This window comes from Chiroxiphia lanceolata, chromosome 4 (assembly GCF_009829145.1).
Source record: "Chiroxiphia lanceolata isolate bChiLan1 chromosome 4, bChiLan1.pri, whole genome shotgun sequence".
In the NCBI taxonomy this organism is placed as follows: domain Eukaryota; kingdom Metazoa; phylum Chordata; class Aves; order Passeriformes; family Pipridae; genus Chiroxiphia; species Chiroxiphia lanceolata.
Genome location: NC_045640.1, coordinates 29,336,304 through 29,355,774, shown reverse-complemented (window position 1 = coordinate 29,355,774; position 19,471 = coordinate 29,336,304). Strand labels below are relative to the sequence as shown.

The following is a 19,471-nucleotide window of genomic DNA, read 5'->3' as shown; positions in this document are numbered from 1 at the left end:
ACATGACACGAATTGATTGAGTAATGCACATCTCTTGTCTCAAGAAAACTTCTGTACCTTGTGGAAACACTGGAGCTAAGCCCACTGAATGTCAGGTCAGTCACAGACCCTTGTGGACTGCATGGAGAATCCTGAAAAAGATTTTATGCCTCAGGAATAAGACCTAATTTGACACACTCATACAGCTGTCAAAATGTCTTTTTTTCTTTTTTTTTTTTTTTTTTGAAAAAGCCTACTCCAGACTTACAGCCTTATTTACTACAAATATTTGCACTGTGTGGGATATTTGATGAAAGTGATGTCTTTGCCTTGATTGTTTATTACTGATAAAAGGAATACAAATACATACTGCAGTTCCCTGGTTTTTCAGCCATAATTAAGGGAAGAAGAGTGTCAGAACTTCACACAAAAAAAGGGGACTAAGATTACGTACTGCTGTAAATTCAGCCTCTGTTATAAAAACTTTTTTTTTTTTTTAAATTGGCACTTGAGCATTTGACTTTCTGTACTCTGGGTGGATTTGGAGCTAGCACCCAGTATAGAACTGTGAGTGTCAGGGAGCAGCACTGGGTTGCAAAAGTGCTTCTGCAGAGCTCAGTGAGCACAGAAACCCTCAGCTGGCCCAGAACCTGCTCTCCCATCCAGCAGCTGTGCCTCCAACTAGTTTCCATAAATCCACATTTTAAAAAATTGGAAGTCAAAAGAAAAAGTGTAAAAAATTGAAAAAAAAAAAAAAAAAAGGCAGCAGTTCCACTGAGAGATGATTTTAGACATGTCCTGATGCTTGCAAAATTCAAGAATGAAAAAAAATTAGGATTTCCCAATGAAATGCTGAATTCCTGCCTTTCTCTTTTGGGTGTCCTTATGCTGAAAGGATGATTTTCTTCCTTGTACAGATTACTACTTTCAGCCTTTCTTTAAAGAGTCATTATGACTACTGTAATTGTTTCTACTACTGAAGAGTAGCTCTGAAACGCAGACTCCCATGCTCAGCTATGCTGGGTTAGATAGAGAATTTGCCCAGGATAAGAGGACCTAAACCTTAGTATTTTTAAAACTAGATAACAGTTCCCTAAAAAATAGAAACAATAGAGTGTAAATTTTAAAAATTACACCTTCTGCTCTGCTGACACCATTACATGTGGACCACAGAGCCCATCCCCTGACTAACCAGGTAACATCTCTATGAGGAAAACACACACACTTTTGTTACCTCCCTGAAATTGACTTTCTTAAGCAGGTTGCACCAGTCACACTGAGTTTGTGCATTTCTGAATTAAACTGTGGGGATAGGAATTCCCGCTTATTCAGACAACCCTAAGCAAAGTAATGGTCCTCCACAAATAACATGCCAGGTAAAAAATATAGCTTAAGACCAAACATCTTCCTCTGGACCTTCAACATCTCATTTTGGAAGTGCAAACAATAGCTAAATATGCTTTGAAAAATACATACCTTTCTTCAATGGCTCAGGCTTTTTGTCATTTTTTTCTCTCCATGGAATACTTAGAGATGGGAAAAACGACTTCTTTTCTTTGATTTCTTCCTCTTCATTTTTGTACTCATCGGATGGTGTGGTCTGCACTGCATTTGCTCTGTCTTCTTTTCTCCAGCCACCATCTGATTCAGCTTTAGTCACCCTTTGCCCCAGCATTTCAGATAGGTTTGATCTGTTCATCTTAGAGAGAGGAGATGATGGTGGGGTTTGGCTGGTGGGCTTCGGAGCTATAGCAGGTTTCTGTGGGACCACTGACTTGCATGCTGGTTTCTCATGAGCAGGTAAAGCACTCTGGCCAGTGCCTGGTGGGATCACTGGTGTGCCCACTGGCTGTGAAAACTCAGTCACAGTAATTGAAGAGTCTTTTAAATTACCGGGGACACTTGCTCTCCCCATGTCAGGGGATATACTCTCTTGTGGAGCAAAAACAGTGGATTCTTTCTCACCTTCTGTTGAGGTGAGTGGGTCAGGCACACCATCAAAACTGTCTCCTGCACTGTATCTTTTCTTTTTCCTTTGCTCTGCCTGTTGATCATAATGGAAACGTAAAGAGTAGTTTGTCCTTCGTAACTTTATCCCAAAAGGAGAAACATTTTCTTCTCCATTTGGTGACGGTTTATCTGCTTTTTTTGTGCTGTTATTTTGCTGATTTTCCAGAGCACTGGGAAGTTCTGGCTTAGGTAATTCTTTACCTGGAGAATGAGGAAAACTTGGAACAAGAAAAGATGGAAGATCTTTTGCAAATTTACAGCCTTCTGTATTGTCTGTCACTTCACTATGGATTTCCACTTTCTCCTTAGCCTTTTCAACTAAATTATCCTTAAAAGTGGTAGCCACATCCTCCTTCAAATCAGCAGATGAGCCAGTGTTTCTCCCCACATTACCTTTTGCCACACTTACATTCTCAGGGTCTGAATTGATTTTTGAAACTTCTGAAAATTTCTGCCATGCTGGTGTTATTGAGAACTTTGCATTTGCAGAAAGGGTTTTCCTTAAATTACCATGGGGAGCACCCCGTCCTCGGGGTGTCCAGTCGTCACTGTGCCTGCAGACACTTACTCGGTCTCTCTCATTATATTTGTTGTTTTCTGCATTCTTCAGTATTCTGGAGCGAATAGAGGCCCACTCAGCTAGTACGGCCTGGTTGTTCAATGTCTCTTGAGCGTGTTTAATTTTACTGCTGCTAGGTTTGGGATCCTGTTTTTTTTTCTGGGACTTCTCTGGTGAAGGAATTTCCACATTTTTCCTCTCTTCTGTTAAGCCAAGTAATGATTTGCAAGCCGTGTCCTTAATCTGGTTCAGGTTAACTGCTGTGCCACACAGCTGTGCTCCAGTAACCAAAATAGCTGTGTGGGGTACACACGCAGATGACGGGAGGGTGTGAGAGCCCTTACTGATGGTGTGCACCCTGCAGTCTTTGACAGATGGAGAAGAGAGTCCTGTTCCTTTGATGGGTGTGACAGGACTCAGATTTACTTTCTGAAATATGATCTGTTTATCTCCAGAAGACACTTGAAATGTGAAGGGTCTGGATGCAGTTTGTCTTTCATCTACCTCTTGCCACCGAAGTTCTTCCCCTATGCGCTTTTGCTCCTGAGCTTCAACATCTCTCTTCAGTTTCTGGGCTAGCATTTCTTCTGCTGTTTTATTCCCTTTTTCTGGCTGTTTGAGATTTTGGGCTCTTGATCCTTCTTGGAGCTTCTCCTCTGTTGGATGCCTATCAGCCCCTCCGGAACAGAACTGATCCTTGTCTTGTGGCTGTTCCAAGGATATTTCTTGGGTTTGCTGAAGATTTTGTCCTTCTGTGTCTGTCTTCTGCTCTTTCAGCTCATTCCATTCTTGTCCATTTTGTTCCTTCTGCTGCTTCAGTTCATCTTGTGGCACACCCTCTGAACTTTCCATGTGCATTTGTTTTGTGAGCTTGTGTTTCCTCTGCTCTTCCCTTTTCTTTTTCTTGTCTATTACTTGCTGGGGTTGTTCCTTATCTGTTTTTTCTCCTTTCTCCTTCAAATGCCTTTGTTCCTCCTGTTTCTTCTCTTGTTTGAGGCTCTCAGGTTCTTTCTCCTTCAGTTTTATTTCAGTGACTTGAAGCTCTTTCTCTTCTAGGCCTCCTCTCTGTATTTCTTCCTTATTTTGTTCCTTGAGTACTTTTGGTTCCTCCAGCCAATTTCTTTCTTCTTCCTCTTGACACTCTTTTTCAGTCCTGTGTTGCCTTAATTCTTCCAGCGCTATCCTCTTCTGCTCCTTCAGCTCTTGTCTCTGTTTCTCCTCCAGCTCTTTGCACTTCTTCTCTTCCCATTCCTGATGCCTCTGCTCCTCCAATTCCCTATGTCTCTGCTCCTCCTGTTCCCAGTGCTTCTGTTCATCTAGTTCTTGCCTCTGATGTTCCTCCCGTTCCCTACACCTCTGGTCCTCCAGCTCTTGTCTCTTTTGCTCTTCTTGTTCCTTGAGCTTCTGCATCTCCAGCTCTCGTCTCTGTTGCTCCTTCTGTTCCTTGAGCTTCTGCATCTCCAGCTCTCGTCTCTGTTGCTCCTCCTGTTCCTTGAGCTTCTGCACCTCCAGCTCTCGTCTCTGTTGCTCCTCCTGTTCCTTGAGCTTCTGCACCTCCAGCTCTCGTCTCTGTTGCTCCTCCTGTTCCTTGAGCTTCTGCACCTCCAGCTCTCGTCTCTGTTGCTCCTTCTGTTCCTTGAGCTTCTGCACCTCCAGCTCTCGTCTCTGTTGCTCCTTCTGTTCCTTGAGCTTCTGCACCTCCAGCTCTCGTCTCTGTTGCTCCTCCTGTTCCTTGAGCTTCTGCACCTCCAGCTCTCGTCTCTGTTGCTCCTCCTGTTCCTTGAGCTTCTGCACCTCCAGCTCTCGTCTCTGTTGCTCCTCCTGTTCCCTGAGCTTTTGCACCTCCAGCTCTTGTCTCTGTTGCTCCTCCTGTTCCTTGAGCTTTTGCACCTCCAGCTCTTGACTTTGTTGCTCCTCCAACTCCTTCTGCCTTTGCTTCTCGAGTTCCTGACACCTCATCTTCTCCAGCTCTTGCCTCTTTTCAGTCTCTATCAGTCTTCTCTCCTCTTTATAGCATGTTTGCTCTTCTGTTTCCAAAGATATCTCTCTCTCAAGGAGATACTGCCTCCTCTCTTCTTCACAACACCTTTTCTCCTGTTCTTTGTGCATCTGTTCAAGTTCTTGGCACCTTTTTTCTTCCATTTCTCTTTGTTCATCCATTTCTACAATCTGTCTTATCCTTTCAGCCTCAAGGATCCCCCAGTGATCTTCAATTCTTTTCTCCTCTGCAAGCTGAAGCTGCTTCTGCTCATTTCTGCCCTGGATTAGCTTGTCTGCTATGAAGTGTCCATTATAACCTGGATATATGTCCTCATACAGCTGAGTTTCCAGGTCCTCTGGCTCAAATTCTGTTATTGTTAAACTTTGTGATCCCTAAAATTAAAAGACATGTTTGAAGTTACTGAATATTGCCTATTGGCTTGTTATTCTTTATAGTGATCAAAGAGTTGCAAATGCAAACCACTTTTTTCTGAACAGTGATTTAGATCCAGAGCAAACACATCCACCCCAATTTATGAATCACATCATCATAGATCCCATGTCTCTCACCTATTTCAATGAGAGCCTTTAAAAGAAAGAAAACATCCCAACAGTGATAACAGTATAATGCTAAATATTGAATCACCATTTGGTGTACACTGAGACCTGACCTTTCAAATTTACAGAAGTCCAAGGAATAGAGCACAAGTTTCCTAAGCCTGTTCTACTACTTAGAACTCCATCCTTTAAGCCTGAAACAATTAATGCCTGCTTAAGGGCATTGTTTTGCCAGTTCTTTCATGGCAAATCTATCTCTTACTTGCAGAGACAGAAGCTGTTGCCTGCAGAGATGAGCTCTGCAATGGTAGCCAGGAAAGAACACTGCTCAGGGAAACACAATTTGCTGCTTTTCACAAATCCTGAGCCAGGATATCTTCCTCATTAGCTGTGCTGAGACTCCAGTACTATTGCAGGAACCGTGCGAACATGCACGGACAGCCAACCTAGAGCTCCCCAGGAGTATTGCACTGTTCTGTGATCATCACTGACTGGTTCTCCATGCCTGCCCAGCAGCCCTGGCATGTGGGTGCAATACCAGCAACAAACTGCGGATCTTCTTCACAGCTTACTCCTTGTCTCTGTAGCAACGTGGTCTGATGAGCTGTACCTGAAGAGCACTTCCCAGCACTTCCCTTGAGGAAAACAGCTCAGCTAATGTCCTGCCTAGCTATCATTTTCTGAGCCATCATTTGGTTCCACTTAACCATTCTGTATAAACAAGAGGTTTAAATTTAATGTCTTCATTGCAAGAGTGATAAACGCAAATACAGTGGTGCGGAAGAAAGGACAGTGGCCTCTACTGAACCCTGTGTAGTTTAGTAGTCTTGTCCCATTTACAAGCACTAGTAAGATGTCAGGATAAAAGAACAAGAAATGTGCAGTAAGTGTACAAAGCTAGAATTTGATAATTCACTCTATAGCTGCTCAAGAGCTACATTAATTAAGTCTTATTCTTTCCTATAGGACAAGGATATTTTCCCGGTCAGAACCCACATCAGTTTTAGAGAATCTAATTTTTTCCCAACCAAGTTTTGCACTACTAATTGCCTATATCAGAGCTGCATTAACAGTGGCAGATATCTTCAGGCCTCTATGATGAATAATTTTTACTAGAAAAACTAGACTCAGAAAGCTCTCCCAGTGTAAAATCCTGGTGGAATTACTTCAGGTTTAAGTAGTGTTTGTCTCAACTGGCAATATTATAACTTCTTTGCATCTTCTCTCCAGTTCATGTTTCAGCTGTAGGTCTCTCTTGACTTCAAGTAACAGTGTAAATCGCATCTTAAGTTAATAACAATCCTATGTCTATAGCTCCTGGTGCACTCAGTTATGGTTATTTTACCCAGCTTCAAAAGTAATCCCCCTCGTCTTGCTGTTTGGCCAGTGATTTAATACCTTTGTAAGTCTCTTGTGCTTTCCTGATACCCTCTGCTTTTTTGGCTTCACTGACAGCTTGTGCTTAGCTGCACTGTTGTCTAGACGAGCAACAGCCTGGGGAACTGAATCCAAATTGATTGTTTCAATTGTGCCAGAACAGGAAAATTGTCTTTTTGGCCGAGCTGATTTGACTGGAGTGACCTGTTTGTATCACAAACACAAGAAACTGTTATTAAGCTATTTGTTCCATAAAATAAATAAATAAACAAGTTAACAATATGCGTGCATGCACATACATGCACACCTTTGGAGTTTTGAATTCAAAGAGTTATTAGCAGAAAAGATTTGAAACCCTGGTTTTCAATTATACAAATCACAAACTTTGGACATGAAAGTTACAGCTGTAATATTTTCCCATTTTCAGTACTACACATTTTTACAGTTGTCACATTAAGATTACTTATACCATTCTAACTGAAGTATTTTTGCAGTTTAGCACCACTCTGAGCTTATTGGGAATGGGAAGGGCACAGGCAAGGTTTTAAGCAGTATCAAACACTGGGACATTTTAAAGTTTGCTTACTGTGAAAAAAAGATTTACATCTTTAAATAATTTAGATTAAACACTTTAGTCAAAAGGAAATCAGATTGACTTATCTAAGCATTAGAACAGAACAGGTACAGAACTGTATTATCTGCATGGGAGATGACTGCAGTATGGGATGCCAGACTGGCATAGTGCCTGCAGAAAACCTTCCCTCCACAGTCATATGGAGTTGTCCAAGCAAGCACCAAACAGCAAAATAAGACAACACTGACTTTGACAGGTGCTTTTTTTCTCGTGCCCTTCAAAATACTTGGGTTCCAAAAGTGCAAATATAAGCAAAGTGATTCAGTGAGATTCCTCTCATGAATAAATACAGTGGAACTGTATGTCTAGGCGTGTAAGCGTGAGCCTGTCATCAGTCTCCCCCATAAGTCACCAAGCTATCATCCCAAGACTTGTATTTGGCATAATCCAAATGGAAAAAAAAAGACAGAAAAAAAAAATAGAAGGGAGAAAACATCTTCTGTAAGGAAAGAAAATCACATACATTGTTTTCAAGACAGCTCTGTAATCTTCTGAGGTTAAACACATGATAATCATGGAACCAATTACTTAAAAGCTGAAGGAACATTTTGCATATGCTTATTGAATTACATGCAGGCATAACAAAGTAGTAGAAGTACTTATGAAAATTATGACTTTGTGATTAATACATCAAATGTAGGAATGCTGCAAGACTGGCAGAGACCGAGTCCTGCTGTTTCCTGCAATCAGCTCTTACAGATTTCTCAATCTTAGTTATTGCTTATGTACTAGCCCCAAAACTGCACCAAGATTTACAAAATCTTGGGTGATCAATGAAACAATGGAATATGTCCAAAAGCAGAAATCGTCAGGTTTATTTTGCTATTTCAAACCAGAATGTAACTCAGTGCAAACCAAGTATAAGAGGTTTTTTTACCTTTTCTTCCACTTCATGTCCTGTTCCAGGCAAATTTAGCATTCTCAAGAAATCTGGTGTGTCAGTGGCCTAGAAAAGAAGATTACCATAGACATGTATTAAAATATAAAGGATCTAATAAATATGATTCAAAGGAGTTGTGAAATCATGCATATTAGGATAGGATTTTTACCATGTTTCCTATCACTGCAGGACTGATGGACAAACAATTCTTGTTCCTACATGCTATGAGTTTCTCTTTGCTACTCCTTGAATCATTGCTGTCTACACAGAGGCAGTTACTGCTACAAAACACTACAAAAGGTAAAACACTCAGGCTTTCTTAATAAAGTAAACAGGTTCCAAAACAAAGAGTAGTACAGTTTTGTAGGATTTTGGTCAGGTCTTACAACTTTATTTTCTTCTGACCTACGCATAAGGATAAAATATAGTAACCTGATTAGGCATTATCTCTGCTGCAAGGAGTTTCAACTCCATGTGCTTGACAACTCCTCTTCTTACAGAGCTAACTGTCCCCACAGAGTGATGCAAGCCTGGAGTACTCGAACTCTTCAGCTACTGTCCCTCTCCAAGCCATTCACAGCAGGGAATTTTTAAGGCACAGAGGTTGAAGCAGCATTGATCACACCCAGAAACATTGGTTTTAATCATTCTATCACAGTATTACTTCATAACATAATGAATGTTGGGATCCCATTACACCAGGCACACCTGATTGTTATTATGAAACCTAAAAAATCAGCTTCACAAATACAGGTTAAATTAAACCCAGAACTCTTGCTATTGATCCAAGTTACTCAGACAGGAAAATCAGAAATCACAAAGTATCACAGGAAACCTGTTCGAAGTAGACCAACACTATGTGGTCCTGGCCACCAATTCTTGACAGAAGCCACCCCATCCCTCAGGACCTATGCAGATAGACACACCGAGGAGTTACAAGGCCAACAAAAGAGACAAGAGCAGAAACTAGGGAAACTGCCATGCTTCCCTAATTTCCCTGATTATCTCTGATAACACAGGTAACGAGTAGTGTGCAGAAACAAAAGGAAAGTACCGAGTGCTCTGACTGACACTATGCACATAGAGTTGGTTTGGTTGTGTCTACAATTGTCTCTGAGTAGGGATTTTGCTCCTGCAGTATTTGGAAAAAGAATTATGCAAATGGGAGGTCATTTTGTTTTTAAAATGTAATATTTAAAAGAGTAGGTGGTAAGGATTGAATTTCTCCCTCCTAATTACACAAAAATACTGTAGTGTTTTTTTAGTGCTTGAGCTATTGTCTCCTTCAAGCTGGAGGTCACAAGGTGACATTAGTGTCTCCTACAGGACCCATCAGGAAGGCTGTCTGAAGAGAATCTATGTTGGTCTCAAACACAGACTTGCACCTAGTACCAGGGTACATGGGGTAAATAGCAAAAACCTATCCATGGGCCCACCTGTGCATTTTATGCTGAGGCACACAGGATGCTCTTGATTCACCTTAACTGATTGCTTCAGAAGGGAGTATTTGTGAAGCAGAAAAATATACCTTACCTTGGCTTCATTTTTATCCTTCCAGACTGCCGAGGGAGAGGTGTGAGTGTGCAAGTCCTACCTAAATGCCTGGCTCCCTGACAGATCTGACCACAACCACAAAGGAAGTGGTCACAGAGGAGCTATATTGCCCCTTAAAGACTGATGAAGAATTTTGGCCACCTTGCCCATAAATCTGCCTTCTGTGTGTTTGGCTGAATATAGGCATGAGCTGCAGAGGACACTTCCTGCCTTTGCCTTTCACACGGCCAGCACTAGTGTTAGTGAACACGAGTGGAGGCTCATGCCCTGCTGTCCCATCGGGATTTTAAGGGCTGCATGTACATGATGGGTTGCTGCATGCCTTTTCCAAAGCTTCCCAGGCACAAAGTCAGCCTCCTTCAGGCACAGAAGGATGTCCTTCTGTTCCCTGTGCTCCTTGCTGGCATTACAGTGACACACAGGACCAGCCTTGCCTTAGAGGATTTCCCGAAACCTTTCCTCACTCACTGTGTTTCTTAGCTGTCTGAACAAGACTCTTCTGGATGCCTGAATGCCCACAGTTCCTGATATCAAAATCTTCATGAATAATTTGAAGAATTATTTGAATTATACTGGACATTTGGATTTAGGGAGCATACAAAATGCTTATCCCCCTTCTTTGCCTCCAGTTCCTGTCCATGAGAAATACAGATACTTACCCTAAGACCTAGGATTTTACAGATTTAGGATCCAGATCCCTCTCATTTTGCAATGATTTTCCTTTTTGCCATTTGATGCTGCGAGCAACTTTCCTTGCTCGGAAGGCCATATTTCAAGATATTTTCTGTCTCAGAAAATTCTCCTGTCTTCTAGCTACACTGCAAATGATGTCTACATTGCTAGAAGTTCAGAGCAAACACTCAAACCAGTAGATCTGTGTGACCTGGATCAGGATGCCAAGAGCATGCTTCCCACCAGTCCAAGAAGGACGAGCTGAGAGAACCCTCCCACATGAAACAGCCCAGTGAGTTCTGCTGTGCCTCACTGGAGACATCTGCTATTGCCCAGTGAATTTTACTGCTTTAGTACTGCTATAATGCCATGGACACATCAATTTAAAGTGCTTACTTTATTACCACTGCCTGAGATCACTGTGACCTGCTGAGTCTCAATCTCCATGGGGCTGCTGAGCAACACATCCTCTTCTATACTAGTGTTTGCTTCCCCCATTGTCCTCGCAGAAACTGTCATTTGTGGAGGCTGCCCAAATTTTATATTCTTGGCCAACTGTTGCTGAAAAACAAAAAAAGGAAAAAAACCCCAACAACAGTGAGAAGCAGGTATTTGTATTATGAGTAAAACAAGACAAGTTCAGCATGCACCACAAAGTGACCAAGGTCAAGAATTTGCTACATGATTTCTGATTTTGGATGATCAACTTGAGTTCTTGACAGTGTTGCCAAGTTTTGCAAACTTACCGTGAACTTTGAAACACTCCATCTCTTTTTTTAATCTATGTTCTAGGTTAAGACTTTGTTTATAAAAGCTAATTATGATGCCTTATTGTTGCAAAGAAATATGATTACAAGCCATATGTACACTGGGAAACTAAAACTACCCCAAAAGGCAACTTTCTCCAGCCCCCAAACCCTGCATCTCATACATCTGCAGTTCTGAAAGATATCCTTATTGTAATGTTTAATTATAAGGTTTAAATGTTAAGGGTTTGGCACAACCTGGCCTTAGAAGAGGCAAAGTCTCAAAGGAGGGTAAGCTCAGCTCTTTTAGATGCTTGATCTCATAGGAACAATACAAACTCCTGTCTGCTCAGGCTCACAAGCACTGCCACTCACCACTGTTGCACAAAGAACTTCAGGCAGGGAACATGCAGTAGATGAATGAATAAAAGAGCTTTCCCACCATTTATTTTTCTTTTTGAAGTAATCTTCTCTCAAGGGTTACAAGAAAGTACTCTTGAATTACATCAAGTGTAAGATGAGTAAAATAAGTAGCATATAATATCTGTCCCCTGATAGAGTGAGTTAGAGAAACTGCAGCTCTGGCTACTTCAGAGACACATACCATACAGACTTTGAAAGCGAATTTTTGCAAAAGAGTTAAAAGAAATTCTCTAGAAGCAGCAAATGGAGTAAGGAACATGTACTGATACATTCTCTTCCTGAAATATTTCAGGGAATCATTCTCAGTTAGGAAGGAGGGGACTGTGGAGTTATTTTCTGGCTTTGCTGTCTTTCAAGCACAGAAAATTCTCCAAAGGACTTCTCCCATTTCTATCTTGTGAAACTATGGACAAGTTATTTATGCTCATTTGAATTCTTGCAGAAAGTGGTGAAATTTATATCGTACACCATTTTGGCATAGTGGGCAGTTCTGAATGGCAGACTTTTATTCCCACCTGGATTACTGGTAGTGCACCCATAGTCTAAAGGCAAGTGTTTCACCAAGGGTTTTGTTGTCTCAGGGTTTTTTTATTTTTTGATTTTTTAATTTTTATAGGTTTTAGAAGTAGTTATGTAGTGAATGTAGGTTTTAAATGTAACTGTATGTCCCTCACCTTTTAGAACAGTAGTTACATATACCCAACCCTATTACCCCATTCCCTATCAATTCCCCCTAAATTCCAATAGCATATTTAGTCTCTTTTTCAAGGTAGGCCTTCGTTCTGTTTAAGAACATCTGCACCCTGGCCTGGCCAACAAGATATCACCCAGGCAAAGCAACCTTCAAACCTAGGACTTTGGAAAGCCTCCAAGAACTGTAAGTACTCCAAAGAAGATGAAGATGAGGAAGAGGGGGTGCCAAAACTCCCCCAGACTCAATTCCTGAGGGGCAGGTCGGTGGGCGGAACAGGGTAAAGGCCAGGGGGTGCACGAACAGGGATTGGATGGACACAATTATAAAAATTGTAGCACCTGGGTCAGGGGGCGCGCGTGCGGCTTGTATTCTCAGAGCCTGAGAAGCTTCATTAAAACCTTCCCTTATCTTACCACCTACTTAAACTGCCCTGGAGTTTTTTCTCCCTGGGTCTTTTAGGCAACAGTTTCACCAAGTCCTCCCAAGCTTTCATGTTAGCACTGCAACTTGTAGAGTTGAAATCTTACATGCTTCCATTGTGTAAATGGGAGCTGGATGGGCAGATGGGTCTGTATGAGGCAAAAAACCTTCCACTAATAGTTCTCCACTGGCCAGTTTCTTTCAGTACATTCTAACCTCTAAAGCTGATGCTAAATACCAAACGACCAAATGTCAAAATCTCAAACAGCTTACTGTAACCACTGATCAAACTTATTGGTTTTAAAGAGCAGTATTAAACCCGCTCCTTGTTCTTTTTTAAAATGTGTTTATATTGTAACTACAATGCAATTATCCCTCTCAGAAAAATTTCATACTGATACATTCTCTACCTGGTCAGCCAAAAAATCCTAAAAAAATTCATCATCCATGAAAGAAAAGAAAATAAAACCCCACAAATTTTACTTGGAAGAACACAAATGGGTAGTCTAACCCAGAGACGAAGAGATACATCAATTTAAGCTGCAAGAGGCCATAATCCCTGAAAAGGAGTATCTGCTTTAAATTTCTCAAAAGTTTCAGTTAGACATGTATTTCTGAACACAAAACTACAAATCCTTGAGTACTGTACTTGAGAATTCCCTGTGCTGACAGTGTGTGGATGATGGTCGCCTAAGAAGGTTTATTTGCAATGCCAGTCACTAGAAGTTGCAGGTATGACATTTTGTTCTTCTACCATTGCACAGTCACATGTCTAAATACCCTTTTGGAAATCTCCACAGATGCATACTGGGCTCAGTTAAATGACCCTGGCCTCTTTTGGTTTGTGCAAGAAGGCTTGTAATTTAACAGCCAGAAATCACCATCCTACTCTGAAATCTATCTGTCAACTATAAGCGAAGGAAAGAGAGAAACTTTTTAGGCCTGCACCTCTCACCTCCAGTGTTATCAACTCCAGCAGACATTCCCAGTCCCTCAGTTTGCAGCCAGTGGACAAGCATTTCTACAGGACTTACAAACCATTCTCGGCACCAAAACAACACGGCTACCACACATGACATTTATACCATTGAAGCAGCAGCTGGAGAAACCATACACAGGGCAGCTTTAGGATGAGATCCAGGTCAGGTTTACCTCATCCACAATGTTTTTTCTGTAAGATTCATTAGAGTTTTTCTATTCACATACAACCTGCCTATCAGTGCCAGGTGCCATTCGGTATTCGGTGAGGTGCAGGGCTGCATATCTAATACTGGCAAATAAATACTAGGAATTCAGAAAAAAAAAAAGTTTGCCCTCATCTAATTTTTAAAATCTTCCTCAGTAACTGGATCATGACAAAGGCCCACTTGTATTTCATGCAAAATAATTTGCTAAAATGTGATACTATTTAACTGACACCAGCTTACCACTAATAACTTCAGAAATAAAGCTCCTAAGTTAAATTGCTCTGCGTTGTCTGGCACCTGCAGCAAATAAAAAAAGCTCAGACTTCCAAAGCACTCTTTGTATTTGCGTAGGAAATGCCACAGAACAAGCTTTCCATATTAACCGGCAGAGAGCCCAGATCAGGCTGTACATCTCCTCTTTCACTCCTGTTTGGCTCCTCTTTTGTGTACATGCCTGCTTGTGTGCGTGTTGGATTCAGGTCCCTGAGACCACATCATTTTTATGGCTTTGTGCCTGGAGCAAATCCAAAACTGGATCCCCTGAGCTGCTCACTCTGTTCAGTTAAAACCCATTAAAACAGAGTAACTTCATTCAGCTGATTTCATTCAAATAAGTCTTATAAGAAAGGCTTGTCATATTTTGCCTTCTGCTCAAATACCTATTTTTCATATCTGTTTGCAATGCCCAAATGTAATGAAAATTAAATTAAATTTTCTAGTTGTATGTAATTGAAAATTAATTACTTAATCAATATATGTCCTAATAAAAGCCACACTGTTGAAATTGTACAGTCTCTCAGAATGACCCAGAAATCAAAATGCCTTGGAAATAAATAAGATCGGTACTGAGATGTTTCTTGTAAATGCTCCAATGATTTGTGGTACCTGAGGATTTTGGAGGCAATAGCCAGTTGGGAACTTTTCTTTTATGAATTTGTTTCATTGCTCTTTGAACCTGTATTTCACAAGTAGCAGTGTGGTATGACACTGAGTTCTACAGTCCAACTCTAGTTAAAGAAATCTTTGTTTTGTTTTGGAAGTGTTACTAGTCTCAACTGATGCTCATGTGTTCTCATGCTGTGAAAGACTGAATGATTGTCCGCTATTCACTTTGTCAATTCTACACGTGCTTTTATACATCTTTATCATATTCTCTCTTATAATTAATTTCTTTTCTAGGTTGAGAAAACTGTTCACCTAATTATTCTTTCTTTGGAAGTGAGTCCACCTCTTAATCCAAACACGAAAAACTGGAGCATATCTAACCAAATGAAACCACCCACATAAGCTTTTTTTTTAATCAGAGAGAATAAACTGGAAAGCATCATTCAAGAAGTCATATTGGTGTAGCTGGGGCCTTTAGAAAGTAATCTAGCTGTAAACCTATCAGAAATGAGGAAAATAAGAACTATTAGCACAGATGTTTTAGATATAAGATGCAGGGAGGGAACTGTTCCACTCTCCATTGCTGGTAAGACATTGTTTCACGCATTACACTTGAAGAAAGTTTTGGGGAGAGTCTAAAATAGAAGAATGGTGAAGAAACATACTGTAAATGGATTTCTAGAGATGTGTATTTGCAGCGAGTCCAGACACAAATTAAGATTTTGGTATACAGTGGCAATAGACCACTTAGAGAGACTTGTGTAAAGAGCAAGACTTTCTGCAGAAGCCTGAAGATACTGCATCAGTGGCATTTGTCACCAGAGTCTCTCCTCAAGCAAGGCAGATGCAAGGAAGGAAACAGAAGCTCATTTTCAGGGCTTACTATGATCATAGGTAAAAGAGAATCTGCCCAACAAATGCTAGAATGATTAAGAAAAAAAATAAATAAATTCAGTTTATAAAGTAAAACCAATTTTCAAATATGAGGAAAACAATTAGGCTGCAGTGGCACTAGAAAATATTAGCAACAAAGACATTAATTGTAAGAAATACAAAGTTAGGTAATCATGCAGTGAAAATTCACTCCCAACTCTGAAAAATGCAGAGCATCAAGTTAAAAGATAAGAGCTTTGAGGTTCCGCAAATGACTTTGAAGACTTGTTGAGATCTGTGCAATATCAAACAGAAGCAACAATGGGAATCGCTGTCACAGATGTTCTGTGCACAGTAGGGGAAGCACTGGCTTGATCATTAGCTAAGATATGCTAATGACTAAAAGAAATGGAATCCAAAAGTGAACAGTTATTAGGTCTGATAGGAAGAAAATGATCAGTGACATTCATCATCAGAAAGCCAGGGAAATGGGAATTTTAAAAGTGGTCCTTTAGTATTTGACCAAGAAGTGGTTTTATCATGATCAATATTTGTGTAATAATGAGTGTTTTATAAATTTACAGAGCAGAAGGTTTGTTTGTTTTAAGCCACATGAAACAGAAAGGAGGTAATCCCGTAGTTCCTAAATGCCATAAGCTATACGTCGTATTCAACCTTTAATATTTCTTGAAGCTGACTGCTGCAGCCTCACAGATGCCGGATGACCCAAAATACTTTCAGTAAAGGCAAGAGCCAAAGAACAAGCTGTTCTCCTGCCTCCAGAGGCAGCAGCAGTACCACACCACAGTATTGTCACAGCAAAAGGGAGAGAATGGCTTAGACACTTCAGGATATTAATGTTCTAAACAAGCTTTCATTTTACTTGCTCCAGTTTTTGCAGTCTGAAACAAAAACTGTCTTCTGTTCGTTTGTTGACCATTTCTGGCAAATATCAGTGGTAGGAAGAAGAGTCATAGCTACAAAATATGAGGAAGTAGTTCTAAGGCAGTTTGATGGAAGAAAAAAAACAAAACCACTAACCTATGAAAGGCAAGGATGTAAAACCAAGTTCCCAGAGTTTATTTTTTTTCTGACACACTGACAGATTTACATTTTAAACATTCCTGGTGTCTCAGTCACAGTCCTGTATGAGAAGCAGAGCAACAGATCCCCAGAAACTAAGAGTTCAGCATTAAGAGTACCAATGCCTAGGTACCACCTCTTTGTGGGGCCAGGTTTGGGCTGGCTTTCTACAGTGGATATTACAAACCAGGTAATGATAAATCTCAACAGATCCAAAGGACAAGGAAAAGACTTCTTTTATGACAGCAGATGGCTTGAGCCAACGTGAAATAACTTCAGGATACACAAAGGCTATTGGAGGTTAACAAGAGGTCGGGCTTTTCTCAGCCTAACTTCTAGCACACACTAAAACCTTTGAACATAACCAAATCCATTTACAGAAAGCACGATAAGATGAATGCTACCAATCTTAAAATCAATAAAAACAAATGAGGGCAATTCTAGAAAGAACTGGTTTACCTTGCACACATAATCATGAAGAGAGAATTCCCATAATAAGAAGCTGAAACAGGGCACGTGCTGGCCAGACGCCCAGACTACTACAGAGTTTGTACCATTACACAACATTTTTTGTGGGTTCATCAACACTCCAAAATCAGGAGAAAGGCAAGGCAAGAAGGGAGACAGTCCTCAGAATGATATCCAGCACCATCAATATTAAATGGCTTGCATCATTATTCTGACTTCAAAACCCTTTTCATCATGCTATCTGCTAGGCTTGTAAGCATGGTGACTTTTCAAAAAAACAGATTTAAGTTTTCCAGGAGTGTTTACTGTACCATACAAAGAAAATCCTGAAAAGGGTTAAAATTTGATCTCTGTTTGAATGCAGCAAATCCGGAGTCAGGAGGAGGCACTGAATCCCGGCAACAACTCTTTACTGAAGAGCATCTTGCTGGTGAATGGAAACTGGAAGGGCAGTGCTTCCATTGTGACATACAAGCCTGGGCAAAACCACAGAAATGCTGGTGACAAAGTAATGACTTGGGACTGGGAACAGGCCTCAGAACTGGCTTTAAGGAGTAGAGTGCTCTCCAGAAGACATGACTGTCTCCTCTTATTCCACCAGTTTAAGAAATACAGATGTTCCCAGTTGGAGTGAGCTTACAGAAAGGGTCTTCAAAGTTGATACAAAATCTAATAACAGGAGACTGAGTATCAGTGTTTTCTGTGACCAGAAATCACACAGCAAATGCTGTCTCATAGAATACTACAGCAGGAAAAAAGGATGGCATATGGAATGCATAAAACTTTCAGATAGGAGCAATAGTCAAAATAACTCATCAGACCTGGGATTCAACTGTAAGGTCAACCTGAAATTGTGCAATGGGGTTTTAGCATGATTTTGTCCTAAAACTCAGGGATCAGTTGCAGAAATCATGGCTAGAGAAATTGGGACAGTTACATGCTGGGCATCAATTTTTACAGATACAAGGCTCCCTAGGCTTGTTATAGGGAGCCTTTCCATGGGCTTATGAAAAAAAATCCATGGAGATTTAGATGAATATATAACTTCTGTGCAAACATGTAAATAGCTAAAAGCATCATTTACAATTTGTTATTCATTTCCTTTCTGAATGAATGAGTTGCTCTCACCATCGTCAGTAGAGTGGAAAATGAATTAGGTATGTTACGGGCTGGGTTCCAGCTATACAAAAATGACAAAAATGAACTACCATCCTTCAGTTTTAAATAAAAAGGCAAGAACATATTTGAATTCAAGCAGCCGAAACAATACTTCCCCTTAAAATACATACAAATAACCACAACAAAAAAAGGCTTATGCAAAGGCTATTTATTTTGTGACTTTCAAAGGGGAATATTTTGCTTCAATTTTCTTGATTTACCATGTGCTTAGTGAAGATGGTTGTTAGCAACTGCAATAACTATACTTTTTATCAGGTCTCTCAGTTTAGTGAAGGCAATAATTTTCACTGGGAACTTTAAGCTGAGTTTTGAAATAAGAAAAGCCACTCCTAAAAATGAAAAGTTATTCATAGAAAAGCTAACGTATGGAATCCAAGACAACAAATCCAGCAGATAGGGAGGGCACACTCCTTGAAGAAGCTGAGTTTTTTTTTTGGTTTTGCATCGAAAGGACACTGCAAAACAGGCCCAACTACCTCCTGTCTTTGCCCAGAGTCAGCAGTCATTTTAAACACAATGATTTCAGCCTGGAAAGTAGCATGCATGGAATCTACCTCGCCCAGGGAAATTTAAGCTCAAAAACCAGCACAGAGGAATTGGAGCTGCCCTAGCGTGGTTTCTACTTCAGAGTTCTACAGTCAGCACAGCCAGTGCTGTTCAGCTGCTCTGCCTGCCTACAGCACCAGCAGGAAGCAGGAACAATTTAATCCTGAAGGTCAGAGCTCTCTACTGAGCATGATCTCTCACTCACCAGAAAAGATGAACCATGGGTAGACTTCGGAGGTAAAAGGAATCAATGGTATTTTACTAGTAAGCCTCAGAGTAACAACACTTGCACAGAATTAAAAATTTATCAGCATTTTGACAGGACATGTCAGCATCCTGAGCAATAAAGTGCAAAGTGCTTCTGAAGGACAGCTCTTTCAAGATCTAGAAAGGCACAGAGATGGGAATCTTACAGATGTACAAGTAAAGCAAAAAATTAGTTAGAGTGCTAATGGGAGAGAGTTCTGGAAAAGAAGGAAAAGCAGGTCATGTAAAGCTGTTTAGAAGCAAAACCCAAATATGCTTCGGAGAGATAAACAAATCCACCTTTCATGAGAGCCATTGAAAGGACAGCAAGAAAAAGGAGAAAAAATGTAAAATATATAAATGTGTAGTGAAATGAGCTTTACAAAGAAGTTCTCACTCTACATGCCATTCCCTGCCACCAACACCACTCATTTTTTCTCTCAATACCACATCTGTAGGACTCAGGTATACAGATCAGGACACACTAAAACCATGAGTGTAGAGTTCAATTCAAATGA

At 40.6% G+C, this 19,471-nt stretch overlaps 1 protein-coding gene across 8 annotated transcripts in view; it reads right to left on the bottom strand.

Annotated features, from left to right (window-relative positions):
- CRACD (capping protein inhibiting regulator of actin dynamics) overlaps positions 1 to 19,471 on the bottom strand; it is a 128,248-nt gene that overhangs the window by 7,405 nt on the left and 101,372 nt on the right. For 5 of the 8 annotated variants that reach the window (XM_032687022.1, XM_032687023.1, XM_032687015.1 and 2 more), the window contains 4 exons: positions 10,600 to 10,764; positions 7,975 to 8,043; positions 6,485 to 6,667; positions 1,456 to 4,921 (listed from right to left, as the gene is read on the bottom strand). In XM_032687022.1, the coding sequence (XP_032542913.1) occupies positions 1,456 to 4,921; positions 6,485 to 6,667; positions 7,975 to 8,043; positions 10,600 to 10,764 (3,883 nt within the window). The remainder of the gene's footprint in view (positions 1 to 1,455; positions 4,922 to 6,484; positions 6,668 to 7,974; positions 8,044 to 10,599; positions 10,765 to 19,471) is intronic. The other 3 variants (XM_032687018.1, XM_032687021.1, XM_032687019.1) reach the window with 3 other exon arrangements.